At 49.6% G+C, this 17,900-nt stretch overlaps 1 protein-coding gene across 15 annotated transcripts in view; it reads left to right on the top strand.

The window, feature by feature from the left end:
* MICAL3 (microtubule associated monooxygenase, calponin and LIM domain containing 3) overlaps nucleotides 1-16,316 on the top strand; it is a 221,544-nt gene extending 205,228 nt beyond the window's left edge. For 11 of the 15 annotated variants that reach the window (XM_059403945.1, XM_059403956.1, XM_059403951.1 and 8 more), the window contains 4 exons: nucleotides 6,334-6,399; nucleotides 8,880-8,979; nucleotides 9,162-9,235; nucleotides 9,333-16,316. In XM_059403945.1, the coding sequence (XP_059259928.1) occupies nucleotides 6,334-6,399; nucleotides 8,880-8,979; nucleotides 9,162-9,235; nucleotides 9,333-9,517 (425 nt within the window). In that variant the 3' untranslated portion in view covers nucleotides 9,518-16,316. The remainder of the gene's footprint in view (nucleotides 1-6,333; nucleotides 6,400-8,879; nucleotides 8,980-9,161; nucleotides 9,236-9,332) is intronic. The other 4 variants (XM_059403958.1, XM_059403955.1, XM_059403953.1 and 1 more) reach the window with 1 other exon arrangement.
* Nucleotides 16,317-17,900: the final 1,584 nt, after the last annotated feature.

Raw genomic sequence — 17,900 nt, 5'->3', positions numbered from 1 at the left:
ATTCAGAATCTCCTGGAAAAAACTGTCAAAACCCATTTCTTTACAATTATATTCATCTTCCCTCCAGTTCAAGATCTGTTGCCACACTGATCACCTCATGTGCCTAAAGTTTTGTTTTCTTTACCCCATGCTTGAGGGAGGAAATGTACTTGGCTGTTTTCAGTTCTCTGCCTTGATAGCTACTAGCCTCTCAGATTTATAATTCCAACAGATTTCAGGGGAAAAGGAAATAAGTAGAAAAAAGAAACCCTGGGGTATCTTCTGAGTTATAAAATATGTCACCATCAAATGCCTTCTAGCCCCTGCTACTTGGTTCTCATCAACTCAGTACTTCCTCTTTTGCCAGCTCAGTATGATTTCAGTGTTAAATTTAGACTTCTCTGTGGTTCTACTCACCACACAGAGGCTGTTACTATCCAGCCAATGAAGCAGGAAAGAACCGTCCATTCTGAAGGTAGTCCTTTATAACCCAGGCACAGATCAAGGACCCTCTGGCCCTTGTTCCTGCCCAGCTCCAAGAGGAAAACAGATGCCAGAGTTAGGTCCCTTTTTGGTTTCTGCTGATGCTTCATTCTTAAAATACTTGGTAATATTCGTTGTTGGGGGGATGGAGGGTTGCCCTTTTAAAATCTGGTGCCTGAATTGTAGAGCCTGATTGCTTCTCTCCTCTTACATCCCCACAAGGCCACAGGGCAACCCATTGCTGGACCCAGCACCAATCTTAGTTCTCAAGTTGAATGAGACAAAACTCCAGGCAGTGTCCAGGTGTTGAAAATTCCATACCCTGCCCAGAGGAGACCAGACTACTGATCCCTGCCCTACATTCTGCCCAGTAAACTCTGTCGCTTTAGTAGGATCTTTCAGTGGCTCTCAGCTAACTATTTTAAGGTTCCAGACTTATATTAAAAGTCTTTTGGGGGCACGTGCGTGGCTCAGTCAGTTAAGTGTCCAACTCCTGATTTCAGCTTAGGTCATGATCTCAGGGTCGTGAGGTCAAGCCCCACATTGGGCTCTATGCTAGGCCTAGAGCCTGCTTAAGCTTCTCCCCCTTGCCCTCTGCCCTTTCCTACCCTCGCATGCACGTGCACTCTCTCTTTTCCAAATGAACAAAAAAAATCACTTTTTGAGCCACAGAGTATAGAAAATAAAGATATCTTCTTCACATAGTTGAATCTTGGTGATTTCAAAAGACACCATTAGAAAAACACATAGTGAACCCTGGACCAGAGAGGTGACCCCAGGTGACCTCACTCTCCTTCCCTTTTCTTCTCCAGACCCTGAGCAGGCTCTCCCTAACTGGTCCACCCACCACGTTTTGTTGCACTAGGACAGATAGATGACTGGAAATCCTTAGATAAAAATGGCCTCTCTCCAAAAGAACTTTCAATTTAAAATATATACCTAATTTCTCATTTTTGAAGATTTCCCCACCTGTATGTGTCAAAGGGAAATTGAAAGAATAGGAACAGTTTAGAAATGTAACAGAAAGGCCTGAAGGTCTTTCATTGTTGCTGATGAGAGGCACAGGGAGGCCTAGCCCAGGCCTACTCACTTCCCTCCCTTCCTGTTTTATTTGCTTTCCTTAATTTGATGTTGGTACATTTTTTTATTTGTCTGTTTGGTCTGCTCATTATTAGCCTTGCTGTTTTTGCTTAGGAACTTTAAAATTCTTAAGATTTCAAATCCAGCATTTTAGCGTGTGTGTGTGTGTGTGTGTGTGTGTTTCTAAGTGTACATATTAGATCTCCATCCTTACCTGTTTTTTTCCTTTTCTTTGGTGGGGAGCTTCAGTTATTCCCCAACCTAGAGATTCATTCTACACTGAGTTTTTATAACACAAGGCACATCTTAGGCCTGGCTATGTATGTAGACTGGGGCTACTAGACCAGAAGGCTTCCACCCTATTATGTTGCGTGCTTACAACTCAGCAGCATTGCAAACTAGCCAACTTGATTCCCTCTGGGTTTGGAATTGGCCGCGTCATCCTTGCTGTGCAAAAGCTGCCTGCCTCAAGTCAGGAGCGTGGCATTGATACTGAGGAGTTAGAATAGGCAACCAAACATCTGGTCAGTCTTACCTTGCTTCAGGCTACATAACCTCAACTACACAGAAAAGAACATCAATGAAAGCCTCATTCCTTATACCTGAATCACCAAGAAATTCTCCCAGTCTTGGACTCTCTAGAAGTTTAATCTGGTAGATTGAGCTTGGAAATGAAAGATGATGCCCCTGATGATCCTTACCAAAAGATAAAAAACATTCTGGTTGTATCTGTAAGCATGAATTGTAAAAAAAAAGTTATGCTACAGTGCTAGGGAAGCTATCCACAGATAGAGTGGCATTACTGTCAAAAATCAGGCTGAGAAATGAGAGCCCCACCCAGGCAAGATGACGGCCGCACAGCCTGGCCCACAGAGACAGGCCCAGGGCTACCATAGCAGGAAAATGGAACCACGAAATAGGACCAAGAAATAAGCATTCCTGTGTCCTATCCAGGACACCTTGGAGCTTGTTCAAAGGCCAAAAGGAAGTGGAAAAGGATCTCTTCCTTTATGTGGGATTTTCCAAAAAACGTAGCTGAAAGGAGGTAGTCTAACCCAGGGCTACTTTATGGATTTTCATACATGAAAAAGCTATCAAAAAGTGTATCAAAAGGTGTTGGAATGGGGAGACTATTTTGAGTCTATGAGAGGATGATATTTCTATGGTGTTTGTGAGGTAATTGTTTGGAATTCTGCCTTTTCCTGTGAAAATGCAGTTGTAAGTGATGGCTCAGCTTATAAAAAGCCCATTTTCCTCATAATGTCTCTAGTGCACAGTACAAGGCTATCACTTTCTAGACTATAACCATAATCCCATGGGGAAATACAGCAGTCCATGCTGGTACTTCTGGAATGTAGATTTGTCCCTATCCCATCTGTCTAGACCCTCATCCTCGTCTACCAAGTGCTGTCAGTGGAGACTCAAGCTTTAACCCTGGGGTGAGGGCTCCTTTGTCCAACAATAGGAACTGGGAGCCTGTATGGTAGGAGGAGATAAGTACCTGGGTTGAGGCAGATGCCCACAGCTGTTCCTGAGCTCCAGAACAGACCTAAACATCCCCTTTATTTTTGTCCAGGAATCCTTGAGACTGACCCACCAGCTTGCTCCCAGACCAGCCCTGGACCACATGAGAGGCAGGGCCTAGAGTGAGGTGTCCCGGCAGGTCAGGGCCAAGTGATAGTATGGGGAACACCCCCAACCTAGGATTCAGGTCCTAGCTTCACCGTGTGCCCAGCAAGGTCACTTATCTCTCTGAGCCTCTGCAGAATGACGGAAGGAAAGGCTGATGCTGCCGCCTTCCCAGGCCTGGCCTTCTGAGTAGGGTCTACATGGGACTCCTCCATCTCCTGGTTGCTTCCAGGAGCTACCATTTGTTAGCTTTGCCTCGAGCCTTTGTGGGCCATTTCCAGAGGGCAGACAGACTCTTGGTTCAGAATGGGAAAGGAGGATGTGGGCTTTAGTCAGGCAGTGCCACATTTAACTGTTCAGAGCCTCAGAGCCCTCTTTTGGAAATAGAGCTGGTACACCTGGCCAGGTAGCCACCCGGGAGCAGGGTAAGGCTCAGACGAAGTAGCACTTGTGAGCATGTTTTGAAATGAAAGCAGGATTCATGTGTATCACATGCAGCACACTGACTCTACATTGTGCTGTCAGTGGCCATCTGCACTGCCCCCACGTCAAGATGAGTGGCACTAAAGAACGTACCAAAAGGAAACCTGTGGTGTTCAGTTTGCTGCCAAGATAGAAGGTGGGGCAGGCTAGCTTGCAGCATCTAGAGGGCAGGCAGAGCAGTCGAGGATGAGAGTGTAGAACTGATGGTGAGAAGCCTCCAACCAGGACCAGATTCTGGGTTTGCTCAGATGGTCTGACTTGAGGTCCAGGGAACACAGGTATATCTGGAGAAGTGATCACTGTGGTACCCATTGCAAAGACACAGAAACCTACTGCCCTGACATCTTAAAATAATCATAACAAAAGTTTTAAAGACTTGTGTTTGCCACAAGCTTGACAACATCTTTGTTCTTAGAACTAGTGGACCAAATCATCTATTTCTCACATCTCCAAAAAAGGCAAACAAAATACACTCAAAATCAGCACCTCTGTGTTTCCCTGGTGTGCTCATTTCAGATTCAAGTCCTAGCAGAACTCCCCTCATTTAAATGATTTTTTCTCCTTGATTTCTTATTTTTAAAACAATATTTATTGGGTATTTTTTCTGATTATAAAAGTAGTATACATTACTACTTGGACTTTGGAGCACAGAGGAAAGTCTGGAGAAGATAGTCCTAACCATGCATCCTGTCTGCTCAGCCCAGCTCCTCTCAGAGGGGTGGCCCACTCCCATTCTGCATTCTGTCTATTACTATGACAATGCCTTCTCCTTTTTTATACTTTTTTTAACACTTCCTTTCCCTGATGTCCCCCTTACTAATTTCATTTTCAAATTTCTGTTCTGAATATCCTGTTATCTCGTATTGTCTTCTGTATTGGAAAGGGTGTATGAGGATGTGGTCTACATAAAAGGAACTAAAAGTTACATTTTGTGATATCCAGAAAGTACATATGTGCAAGTACATGGGCTCCACTATGCTGGCTGTGCATCATGTCCCCATCCCTTGCTAACAGCTGCGGACACCATTCCACCCCACACCAGTCTATCTGCATAACACCAGTACCAGGAAGCCGCAGACATTGTTCATCGCCATTGTCTTAGTTGTCCAGGTGTTCTGAGAGCCATAGAGTCTACACTTTGAAACAAGGAAGGTTGGATATGGATCAGCCCTGAGCAGAGAAAGGAGCCCTTCTCCCTTCCCCTAGCCACATTTGTTTAGAACCCTGGATGTGATCAACATTGTAGACACGCATGCACACCCACAAACAAGTCTCTGGCTTTAGTTTTGAAGTTTTACCCGACACCAGATTCACTGTGCACAAAGCACTATGAGGAAGGGTTAAAAAGAAAGGGAAAATGTGGTACCTGCGTTTGCAAAGCAGAAGGGCTTCTTGACCAGTAGGTTGTCTATTGGGCCTTCCTGTTGACTGAAACAGAGCTATTTCTTAAACTCTGCTTCAATCCTAAAACCACCCCTGCTCTCTACAGTCCTGAGGCCATTTCTCTGAGCCTGTGTCTCCTGTGTGCCCTGGTGGTTCTGTGATGGTCCCTTGCTGGGCTCCTCCCCTTCTCCCTCTCCCTGAGTAACTGTCAGGTCTCCCTCAGTCCTAGGCATGTCTCTCTGCGCCCTGTCTTCTCTCAGTTGCCCCATCCATGACTCTTACCAGCATTGTTACTGTGAGTTTTCGATATGTCCTGTCAGCTCACCCCCTTTGGTCTTCCAGTCCAAAGTGTGACAGCCTTCCCCCAGCTGTGCTATTGGAGATTTCTGGAGATTCTGGAGATTCTGGAGATGGAGGGGCAGAAGAAAAGGGGGTGGTTGGCTCTCCCTGGTACATGGTGGGGGGATATGATGCGGACCAGGGGAAGTCGTTTCTGTGTGGATATGTTTCCCTCAATTTGTCCTGGCTCAGAATTCACAGCACTGTAGAGTGGGCCCTGGAAGCCTTCCCCAGATGAGGCACTACCTCCATAGACTCAGAGCTACTTTCTGGGGGCCTGGTAATCTAGTGGTGGCAGACCCCTCCTCACCTGTTACATTCTCCAAGGCCAGTTGTATGTGGAGCGCAATGCGTCTATGGTGACATCGTAGAATGTTTCACACGGGTTTGGTTGGTGACATGAAATTATCACCGGCAAACCTAGGAGCAGTGTTGGGCACAGATTTAATCATGGACTCTTCCACAGAGGTAGGCTGACCAGTCCCAGGGGCTTTGGGCATTTTTGAGGAGGGAACCCAACACCCAAAACCCAAAGGCTACCATATGATGGTATCCCAATGTCTCCACCCTCACAATAAGGAACAGAGGAAGAAGGAGCAACCCACTCAACCCCAGAGCCTCCCACCATTGCCAGGAAGCACATGCATTCTTTTTTTAAGCCACACACCTGATGCCTGGGTCTGCCCTTGTTCAGTTTCCATGCTGAAAAAAGGACTTAATTCATTTGTAGACTTTGTTTCCCTTGTTTCTGCTTTTCCATTTCTTGTATTTTTTTTCTTTTCCTCCTGTTGTTCCTTTCTCACTTCTTATGCTTTTTGTCCTCTGCTTGTTTTTTATTTCACCTTCTCCCTGTCCCTCTCCACTTCCAAACTCCTCTTCCTCCTCCTTTTCCTCCTCTTCCTTTTTGTCTTTCTTCGTCTCCTTCTCCTCCTTTTCCTTGTTTGGTCCTTTTTGAAGTTGAGCCCAGTGGCGGGACTCCACGGCGTAGACCTCTCTCCTTCTGCCCTTGCTGTGTCCAGGAAGGTAACGTAACTCCCCCAACCTCATCCCCACTGCCTCTCAGCGGTCATAGCAACACTAGCCAAACAGGGACCCAAAACCCAGCTATTTCTCTTTTTCTCTGACACTCGATAGCCTTGTTACAAAATTCCATGAGTATGTGGCAGTTTCTTACAAGGTACAGTATCCCTTTGACTGTCTTGGGGAGGACTGGGGTACAGAGGGAAACCAGAGAGCCTCCAGGTACTGGCCTTTCAGGCTATAGCTGAAGCATCCCGTGATGTTGTGCCACCATTCATGGTGGGACTTCTCAGACTCAAATCGAGCAGATAGAGGGGACACACGGGTGAGGAACCTCCTACCTGTGTGGCAGAGATTTGTATCGGTGGAGTCGAGGAATACTGTCCTTACAAAGACTGGTCTACAAATGCCCCCAAGTTCTTTTCCCAAAAACAACAAAAACAAACAAACAAAACCACTAAATGCAAACTTTTCTACCCTGTGTCTTGCTGAGTGTGTGTGTGTATTTTCTTTTTAAGTTTGTCTGATTTAAAGTCTGTTGTGGTGATAAGATTGTTGTTGAAAAGGCATGTGGGAAGGGGAAAGGGGAGTGTGGTCGTGACTAACCCTTGCTAACCTCTTAACCCTGCTCTTCATGGCGCTCACATTTGACTTTCACCCACCCCGCCATATACCTTTGCTCATCAGCTGTGAACAGTCTCTACCATAGCTCATGAGCAGTGTTCAGATGTCTCCCAGTGGAATTTTTGTCCCTGCTCATGGGGAGGCGGGAAGGAGGGAGAGACTTCCCAGTGCATTCCCAGCTTGCCGCACTGGACAGCTTGCATGCCTCAGGGCTCCATCTTCCATGCCATGTGGGCACACTGTGCAGAGACGCTCAGAAAGGAATGCATGGAACTGAGCTGTGGGCTGCTCTGAAAGCCAAAGGACCAAGTCTATTGGGTCGGGTAAGGAGAACTTGTGTCCCCAGACACTCCAGCACTCCACAGAGGCAGGCTCGGCTGGTCAGGAGGGAGTTTCTGCCTTGCAGAGTAGGACTCAGGGACAGGCCTCCACCTTGGGAGCACAGCCGCACGTGTACCTGGGCTCTGCATACACTAACCCCCGCTTGTGTGAGTGCTATTCGTTTCTGCCTCTCCAGAGTGTGGCCCCATTGAAAGACTAACTGGCTTGGGCCTCCTGCGTGTCAAGCAAACAACACAGCAGAGAGTTGTCTTTGAACAGTGTGCAAGGAAGTCAGGTGGGAAGAATATAGGAAAACAGTGAGTAAGGAGCTTGACAGAGGAGCGTTGTCCCACCTGAGGGTGTATTCCATATGTTTCTGGGTCTGGTCTTAACAGGATAGGACATCCACCCAAGTGAGTCATAAAACGGAAGGCACTTGGAAAGATTTCCCAGTCCAGTGCCTCTTAACCTGGGACCCACAGGGGAACTTCAGGGAGCCCACGAACACCCTGAAGTTCTGTATAAAATTGTTGGACATGTAGACATGTATTTTTCTAGGAAGAGTGTCCCTGGATTTCCTGAGGTTCCCAGAATGGTTTGAAATCCAAAAATATTGAAGACCACTGATAGAGTCTGTCTTTTGCTTTAGGCAGGACCACACTATTGCCGTGAGTTTCTTTGTGTTCCAAGGAAAAGGAGTTTGTTCTCTCCTTGGGTGGTCTGATTCCTTGGAAAGTTCTTCCTACTGTTCTGCTGCCTCAGTTAAGCCCCACAGGGTCAGGCTGCCACTGATGGAGATGGAGTTTTCAGCTATGTGTTAGTGCAGAGCACTAGCCCCAGAAACTGCTGGGTCAGAGCAGAGGGCACTGCCTGATTTCCTAGTGGCTGTTCTCTCTGCCCTTGGTGAGAAGCCTGACAGCCATCCTGGGAGGTACTACTGCATTTACCATGCAGGATTCCTCAGGGGAGCGTTTGTCAGGAAGCCCAATAAAGCCACAATTTGAGAAAAGCCATCTCCCTAACCAGGAACTAAAGAAACAGGCAGACATCAGTACCAGTGGCCCAGACAGGGGCAGGAGCTGGGTCAGTGAGGGTACTTTCAAAGGAGGGGTAAGTGCAGTTTATAAACTTGCATTTGCCTGGTTCACGAGACTGCTTTTCTTAAAGCAGATCTAGTACCCAGCTAGTACCATACAGATAGGAAATGAGTGGGGAAAAAGGGTAAAGAGAGGACAAAGCACTTCAGACCTACCAAGAGCAATCCATTGAGCAGGAGGGGTCCAGACAGGCTGGAATCAGGTTCCTGGGGGGGTGTGGGCTGGGCCTGGGAAGGAGAGGTGGAGAGCACAGACTCTATTAGACTCTGGGGCACCGCGCCCCCCTTCCATGGCTGTAGGCAAACTTTGGACCTGGCTTGGGAGTGTTCCGGCAGCATCCTGCTCGGCTCTCTTTGCACATTTGCCCCTGTGTGATGACTCCTGCCGGCCGGGGAAGACGGCAGACGCTTGCTGCACCTGACGCACCCTCTCTCTTGGCAGGCATGGGCAAGAAAGATGACCCCAAGCTGATGCAGGAGTGGTTCAAGTTGGTGCAAGAGAAAAATGCCATGGTGCGCTATGAGTCGGAGTTGATGATCTTGTGAGTAGCCTTTGGGTGGGGACCCAGCCAAGGGGGGCCATCAGCTCAGCCCCTGTCACAGCAGGAGTGCAGCTTCTTCCTAATTTAGGGGATGAGGAGATATGGCCCCCAAGTCAACATGCTTATCTCCTTCTCTCCTCTCCTCCTCCCCTCTCCCGCCCCCCTCCCTTCCCCAATGCCAGTGCCCGGGAGCTGGAACTGGAAGACCGGCAGAGCCGACTGCAGCAGGAACTACGGGAGCGTATGGCAGTGGAAGGTAAGCGGGGAGCAGGACTCGGGACCACCGGGGAAAGCTGGGTGTGGGCCTGCTGCCTCCTGGCCCTAGAGACCTAATGTCTTTGGCCACTGCCCAGATCACCTGAAAACTGAGGAGGAGTTGTCAGAGGAGAAGAAGATCTTGAACGAGATGCTGGAGGTGGTGGAACAGAGAGATGCCCTCGTGGCCCTGCTCGAGGAGCAGCGACTCCGGGAAAAAGAAGAGGACAAGGACCTGGAAGCCGTCATGTTGTCCAAGGGCTTCAGCCTGAACTGGTCCTGAGCTCCAGCTGTGCTCCGGCTGGCTGGTCTGTGGCATCCACCTGACCCAGGCTGGGTTCTTCCAAACCACCCAGATGAAAGATCTCTCAGAAGGCCTGGCACCTCCTGGGAGTTTACATGCAAATGTCTATGTGCCTCTTGAAAAGTGGGTCAAGGTCTATGCTCTGGGGAACCCCAGTTGAAGATGATTATCTGAGGTGACTCAGCCTCCTTGGAAGGGGCCCACCCTGACTCCCTGCTCCAGTGAGAGAGAGGAATATTTGACACGTGAAGTGGGAATAAAGAAAACCTGCCTGCTCCCCGAGGCTCCACAGTGGCTGGTGCTCCTCCTTCTACAAGAAGAGACAAGAGAAGAAATCTGCTCGCTGTCTGTCAAAACCACAGCCACCAGAGTGCACCTCCACGGAGCGGAAGGGACGGCAATCTTCTTCATGCTTCCTGAAGCACCACCAAAGAAATGAAGAGGACACCCCGATGACGGGGACAAGATGGGAAGCAAGCCCGGGGAGGGGGGCAGTGGCCCTCAGGTGACCACCTACCCCAGCATCACAGGGGAAGCTGGAGATGGGCTGGCTCTGGAATTCATGTTGCAAGTAAGGAGGACCCAGGAGGGGTCTGCCCCCCGGCCCCCTGCACCGCACACTGGACCCCTCATGGCCAGATGCCCCAGGCCTCTCTCTGGCTTTGACCTGAGAGGCCTGTGGACTGCTGCATTCTGCTTTGAATTCACAACAATTTTCACACTGGAAAATACTGATTTGGGGGGACAGGATGAGGCCCTGCATTTCTAGCCCCCAGTTGACAGACAGGCGTCATTACCGTTCAGCGCCTCACGTTGGGGTAGGAGATTATCTTTTTCCCTGACATTTTTCCTGTGTTTGCACATTGAGATGAAGCTGTCAGCCTAGCAAGATGCTCAGCCGCTTCGGACCCTTTTTGTCAATTAACTTATTTTTTTAATACTTGAAAAGAAGTAACTTCCTTTTTATATCTTTACTAGAGACACTGATCACTTGGCACCCGGTGTGGGAGTGACTGGTGTGTCTGCCGCGTCCACCTACACGGTCCCATCCCGACCTGACTGAACACTGTCCCAGCCGTCTATTTATTAGCCTTCTTCAGAGTGTCACTGACCCAGTTGGCATCAGGGAGCAGCTGAGACCCCTGCGTGGGTTCTTGCTCCTAGCTCTCCTGTCCCCTCCTGTACTGGGTGTCCACCCCTCCTCCTCCACCCAGCCCACCCTCACTGTGGTACCAAACTTCGTGTCTGCACCACTCATTTGTCTAAGGGTACATTTCAGCACTGTTGGAGGCCAGGCCAAAGGGCACAGATGCCACTTGCCTCTTCCTGTTGACCCTGGCTCTGAAGAACCCACTTTTTTTTCTCCGTTTTAGTGCCAGGGTTTCACCTCCCCTCAGCACATTTATTATGAAAGGTGAGCCCTTTTCCAGGCTGGCAGTGTGTGCCAGGACTTGTAATCCATCTGGCTGCTGAGAATTCCCTCAGCCCAGCCTCATAGCCAACCAGACAGAGATGCAGATGTTGGAATTGAGGTTGGTCTCTCACAGTTGACTCCACCCCAAACCTCCTGTGTAACCCTATCTTCATGGAAGGCCAGGGATAATGAACACCATGGAACTGGCTCCTTGAGTCAAACTGCTCATTTCTCATAGTTGAGCCAGAGACCGACATCATCCGGCTAGCTCACAGAGCCACAGTGGGGAAGACCTGGTGACTGACAGGCAGTCAGCCCAGGGAGGGTTCCTGCTTGGGCGGGGCCAGTCTGGAAGGGGCCTCTGGTGGACTTCTGGTGGAGAGGGGCTGGTGGAGGGCGAACAGAGGCCTGGCAGCTCTTCAGGGCAGCCTAGATCAGGTGTCTGCGCCAACCTTGGCACTTCCATGGGAGCCCCACCATGCCTCAACTTGAACCTTCATTCCTAGTACAAAGGAGCAGAGAACCTGTCTCACTCTTCACTTTGTCCAAAAGCTGCCATGGCTCTCCTGTGGAAACGCAGGAGGGGTGCTGCTAGCAACCGTCACAGCTCTGACTCCTTCGCTTCCTGTTTTCCGATGAGGTGGAGTGTCCACAATTATTCTTATTCTTAACAAGGCAAGAGGAGGGTGTTCTAGATTCTTCCTTTAAACCTCAGCCTTCCGGTAAAATTGAACTTGAGACAGGACTTTCATGGCCTGTGTGGCCTTGTCCCTAACCCTCTTCGTCTCCTGAATGCCACCGGAACTGGACCAGCCCCCCAAAGAGCCGCCTCCATCCCTCGAGGCTTTTGCAAACCCCAGAACAAGGCAGTGCTGTGCCAAGTGGCGGCTACAGGATGGGGCCGCAGGGAGATGCTGTTAGTGGCCTCATGTGGTGGGAATGCCACATGGGACCGTGCGCCCCACTGCCGGCCGGGATGGTTAGCCTCTTAACACTACTGCATTCCTGTGAAGCACACCCAGTGACCTGCGATTACTAGAAAGGGGACTGAAGACCTTCCAGAGAAGCTTCTAAAATCCACAAGCCTCCAACATGTGCCCTAGTTCTCCGCTCTCCACAGTGTTCCTTCCAGCTCTTGCAGCGCACCTTTCCTTTAAAGCTCCCGTTTTATAACCACTAGTTTGCAGTTTATTTTAGAACCCTGGTGACATGCTGCATGAAATGTTTTCCAACTCTGGAAACGCATGCAGCTCCAGGCAACTGTTCTTCCCCAGACTGAAGTCCCCTTCAAGGCAGGGGATGCAGGAAATGAAATGCCAGAGTTTGAGTGAGCCCAAACACAAGGCCGATACGATGGGCAACCAGCTCCCCATCACCAGAGGGAAAGCAGCAGGCATCTCCATTCCTGAGTCTGTGGGCCTCTGTGTGGGGTTCTCACCCTGTTTGAGTGATGTCTTTGGGCTTTTGCCCCCAGAAACCATCTTCCAGTTGCTTTTGACCAGCAATGATAGGTTATTCTTTTTCATTTCAGAAGAGAAGAAATTTTTCAGTGGGGCAGGAGTTAGAGTTCAAAGGAAAACATTTGAAAGGTGGTAATAACCAAGCTGCAAAGGGGAATGGGCCATTTTCTGCGCAATAAAAGTTTTTCAAAGAAATACAGAGTGTATTTCTTAAGTCATTTTACCAGACTTGGCCATGAGCCAGGATGTAGTTCCACATTCCAGCACCTGCCTTTTGCAGGTAGATGGTGTCCACTCAAGTCATTTAGATGTCTGGCACATGTATGAGTGTGTGTACAAGCTTGTTTAAAGAACACAACTCCATAGTATCATGGCTCAGCCATCAACTGCTGTCATTTGAGAAAATGCATAAAACAACTTAGTGTCATAGACGCTGTTCTTCAGAACCAGGCCCCAGTTACCCTCTAAAAGAGAAGAAGCATGTTCTGTGAAAGCAAGAGTCTTCAAGTTGGTGTGGTCCTGTGCCCCTGGCAGCATTCCTTGCCAGTCCTGCTGCCACCCTGGCCTCTGTCCTTTGACACAGCTGACCAGGGAGCCCAGTGGCATGGGGTCAGCAGCCTCTGGGCCTTAATCATTTAGATGTGTCAGTGTCTACGAGGACATTCAGCATAGGGTCTTAGAGAGATGCTATCACCCTTCTTTGGACTGGAATCATCCCCAAGAGATTAAAGGGAACAATCCTGGCCAGCTCTTCTCTCTTGGCTACAAGAAGCCTCTTGGGTTTGTCTCCAAATGGAGACACATTCCAGCTCTTCCCCTCCCTTGGTGTGATGACTTTGTCATCGCCCAACAGCTAATCCCAAAGGCACATGTCTCCCTCTGGCGCAGTAACGGCAGCAGGGAGAGACAAAATGGCAATAAATGGGTGGAGGTGAGGGTTGTCCAGCCTAGAGCCAACTGCCATGGAAGCTGGTTCCCAGAGCCTTTCAGCTTTGCCAGCTATCTCTCTCTAACACAGACGTGGACATCTCAGGCAGAAAAGACAGAACTAGCTCAAGTGAACATTGTGTGGCTATGGTACATGCCATAGCCCTATGCCTTGGGGAAGGCTGGAATTCAGTAGTCATCACCTGTGCTGATCTCAGTCACCTTTTGTTCCTCAGAGGGGCTTTGATTAGAGCTGGAAACAGGCAGGATTTGGCCACAGTTCACAGCAGCCCCAGGTGGCAGGAGATGATGATTGCTAGTTTTAGGCAGGTAACCAGAAAGACTGCCCAAGCCTCCACGCAAGTGCCACCGCAGAAGCACATCCTCTCTTTCCTTCCAAGAAACAACCAGGTCTTATTGCTCCGCAATCCCTCCTGAACCCTGAATCTTCCTGGTCCCTTCTTAGGAATCAGAGTGAAAAATGGCAAACGGAGAGAATGTGCCATTTTATTTGATGAGCTGGCCAGACTGGCCCTCTTTCGGAGAATCACCTTCTCCTGTTGGGTTACCTGCTCAGAAGATTCTCCGCCCCCACCCCCCAGCATTGCTCAGTGAAGAGGGTAAGAAAATCCTCTTAGCTGAGACATCAGCCCGGGGGACAGAGCTGCACCTCAGATGCTAAAACAAAGAGCCTGTTAAACCAGGTGCCCAGGGTCACACAGGCCTTTCATGGACACTCCCAGATGGATCTCCTGTCGCTGCCGAGCTTCACCAGGTAGCATTTTGTGACAGTCCCACTCCTTGTGTTCCCCGCCCTGAGGTCTTCTTGCAGGTGGGGCTCAAACAGGGAGCCTGGAGTCCTCACTTCTGTGGGTAGGCCCTGTGTGCCAGCTGCCTCTGCCTGGGAAGCCACCTGTTACCGAGACCTAAGTGGAAGAGGAGACAGTGTCCCACAGTGCACGCACGATTCACACGCACGTGCACACACACGAGCACCTTCCTTTTCATGGTCAGCATGGCCTTTCTGAACCAGAGTGGACATCTGGCTCTAAAGAAGGCTGGATTTAAGCCTTTGAACCCAGAAAGGACTAGCCTGGAGCATGAAAGACCTCGGTTTCATGGGCCGGTCTCTGAAGTAGGCAGGTGGAGCATTCCACCAGACCCAGGGGAAGGGGCGTTTGGAGTCCCCAGTGCAGGTGTGGCGCTGCCTCACACAGCTTGTGAGATGAGAAGGAGGTTGCTGGTGTCTGTCCACACGTGAGAGAGCGGTAAGGAAAGGGAGTTAGACAAGATTAAGGTTAGCATTCAGACATGAGACTCGTTCCTGTCTCTTCTCTGACTTCAGAGGAAGCCTGAGGCTTATCATTTAACTGGTGGGTCCTCCCTCCTTGTTAACCAGCCCACAGGATCCATGGGAGGGCAAAACATTGAAGGGTTTGAGATTCTTGAATCAGGGCTTTTGTAGATGGACAGACGCCTTTCTTGATAGTAACTAATATTGAAGGAAGGCAGTCCCAGCTCCTCTAGGGGCTATCTCCTTCCTACCCAAGTTCATCTCACATCTATCTGGTGAGCCAACAGAGTTGTGCGTTTATTTTTAGTTACTTAGAATGCTGGGCTGAACCTTCTGTTTGCTCTCAGGAACTTATCTTACACAGTACAGTTGCTATAGACAGGCAATGTTCACAGAACCTTCAGCTGGGCCACTGAGGGGTGCTCGCCTGAGGCTGGACAATGCTGAGCCTGAGTCAGCACTCAGTGCCTTACTGGGAACAAACCAGCACTCTCAGCTCAGGGGGACACCCTGCCTTTTCCCTCCTGCCTCCTACAGCCACCAGCCACCTCCACCTCCACCTTCATCTTAAGGTAGCTCCACCAAACCTACTCTCCCCGCAAGGGCTCCAGGGGACATGTCGTGGGTCCCTGGTCTTCCAGAGTCATTATCAAGGATAAGGAATTCATCCAGGTAAAGGCTAGGTTATGTTAGTGTTACAATGCTGATTGAGAGCCAAAAGAACAAGGGTTCATTCATACATGACCAGAGGCAGCTGGCACACCAAGCAATGAGAAAGTGAATGTTTCTTAGCAAAAAGGCCCGGCAGAATACTCAAGTTTAGGCACTGTGGCCTTCAGGTTGTCTCCCCAAGAGCTTGAATGCCAGGTCTTACCTGTGGGAAAAAAACACAAGCAGCACCTAACAGCCAACAGTCCCCTTTCCCCAGCTGCATTTTATTTAACAGTTTTTTAAAATCTGTATTTAAAGAATTAAGTACCATTTTTAAAATGTAACCAGGGCCAGACTTACTTGGTGCCATCCTCCCTATTCGGACAGAATACTGTTTCTGGCCCTAGTAATTAATGTCTCAAGTCTTCATCACCTGTTAAGGTCACCTATAAAAATCTGGGTGGGGAAGGCCATGCCTGAGGCTGAAGGATGCTGGCCTTGGGTCAGCATTTGGTGCCTTATACCGTGGGGAAAAACCAGCACTCAACTTGGGGAGACCCCCTCTTTTCCCTAATGCCTCATCTACAGCCCAGGGGATCAGAGTTGGTAGAGCCTTAACTCACCCCAGAGTGAGTGTCTCTTCTGAGTGAATCACCCCACCATGGCCTGGGCCCCTGTTCCTGGAAGATGCAGAGAGCAGATCCAGGACCCTGCCAAGTTTTCCTATGGGAAGATACTTGGAAGAAGCATCAAGAAAAGACAAGTCTTCTGCAACACCGTGCCGGAGGAAAGTGGGGAGAGGGGTGTGCCCACCGCACTGACTGCAGGGCTTGACGTCGATGTGTACACTGAGTTCAGGCCTCTGTGTGTGAAGAGCCATGCCCACCCTGTTCATGAAGTTTAGAGTGGGAAGGAACGAGGGAAACAAGTAGTAACTTTTCTTCAGTTTTGTGTAGGGGAGTGCACATTTACCCTCCAGCTGTTTGCACTCCTGTGGCCAACAACCAAAATAAAGTCAGTCATTGTTTTTTTCTTTTGTGTGGAAGAGGATCATTTCTTCCCTCCTTGAGGTGCCCCCCTCCTAGCCTGTCCTTTGGCGGGGCTCGTATTTATGGGGGTGGGGTGGAGGGAGGGCGGTGAGCTGTGTTGCTGCTTGTTCCTCCTATCTCCTCCCACTCATCCCTACCTTCCACCCCACCCCATCCCGCTCCAGTCTTTCTACCTGCCCCCCACAATTTTGTTTGGATTGGAAAAAAAAACAGGAGAATATTCCTGCCTCTCTTTCCCTTGATCTTACTATGTATCTTGAAAGAAAAGAGCAAACAGAAAAATTGTCTTTCTGCCCTAGCTGAGGATCGCACTTGCCCCTCCCCGCCCCCCAACATCTGCTTTCTCATCTCTGGGTGAGCATGGGAAGTTTTGCTGAAGCACAGTGGTGGGGGGGGGTGCCTAATGGAGAAAGGGTACCTTTGCTGTTGGAGAAGGTAGGATGGGAGGGGTCTTAAGGGCAATAAAAAGAAGACATGGCTTCAAAACCTAGCTCCATGATCAGGAAACTAGGAACCTGATGAAGGAGAAGGGCATCGGTGGGTTGACCCTGGAGGAGGCCTTAATCAGCAGAATGAATTGGATGGCACTGAAGGGGGGGGTGCCTATTGGCCTCTCCAGGGTGGGCAGCCTGGCAGCCTGGTCCCCTTGCCTACCCAGCCTGGGGAGTACGTACATTCTGCTCCTACCTAGGCCAGGGGCACCTGGCTGACTCAGTGGAGCGTGCAGCTCTTGATCCTGAGGTTGTAAGTTCAAGCCCCACATTGGATATAGGGATTACTTAAAAATAAAATATTAAACTAAAAAAAAAACAAAAAAATTTGAAGTCAGTGAAGAACTTCTTGTATAAAGCAAGTGGAAACAACGGGATTTTCAGGCCTCCTACCCCAAACTCCATACTTCCTTCTCCCTGGAGAGGTATTCTCCAAGGACCCTGGGGGAGAACAGAGACTCTCTGTGGATTGGGCCATGATAGCAGGAGCAGCTGCCTGCTTGTCTCCAGGGGGTGGTGGCTGACAAGAATACTGACAAGTCTCCTTCAGCTGAGGTGAGGCTGTGCCCCTGGACCTGGCAACTGAGAAGGGCTTAAACATTAACAGATGTGTTTGGGCCTTCACGGGCCTAGGAACTGATCTTGGCTTTGAGAGCCCATAACTAAGTTCAGCCGGGGAGAGTCTGCTGTAGTTTTCATCACAGCAAATGGTGTCTATAGCAGCGCTATGAATATTCTTGGTCCCGTGGATTTGGAGAGGTCTGCTGTTGAAAACATTTCCCATCCATTTTTCCCACCAAGCCAATACAGTGGTCTTCCCTAGCCCCCTCCCCTTTCCCTTACGCTCCTCTAAAGGTGATCCCAAGAGTCTTAACCCCTTCTTTCCCCCACCTCCAACCAGGAGAAAGTTCTTGATTGGAGGCCACGTGGCTGTGTGAAACGAGCACTGGACCAGGAGTCCGTTCTGGTGTCTGGCTGAGCATGGCCACTGCCTGGCTGGCTGAACTTGGATGTGGCTCCCCAAACCTATTATCTACACTTGAAATGAGAAAGTCACCTTCACTCTCTGCCCCGTG

The sequence above is a fragment of the Mustela nigripes genome, chromosome 6, assembly GCF_022355385.1.
Source record: "Mustela nigripes isolate SB6536 chromosome 6, MUSNIG.SB6536, whole genome shotgun sequence".
Classification (NCBI taxonomy): domain Eukaryota; kingdom Metazoa; phylum Chordata; class Mammalia; order Carnivora; family Mustelidae; genus Mustela; species Mustela nigripes.
The sequence above is the reverse complement of the archived record's forward strand: the minus strand, read 5'-3'. Positions and strand labels throughout refer to the sequence as shown.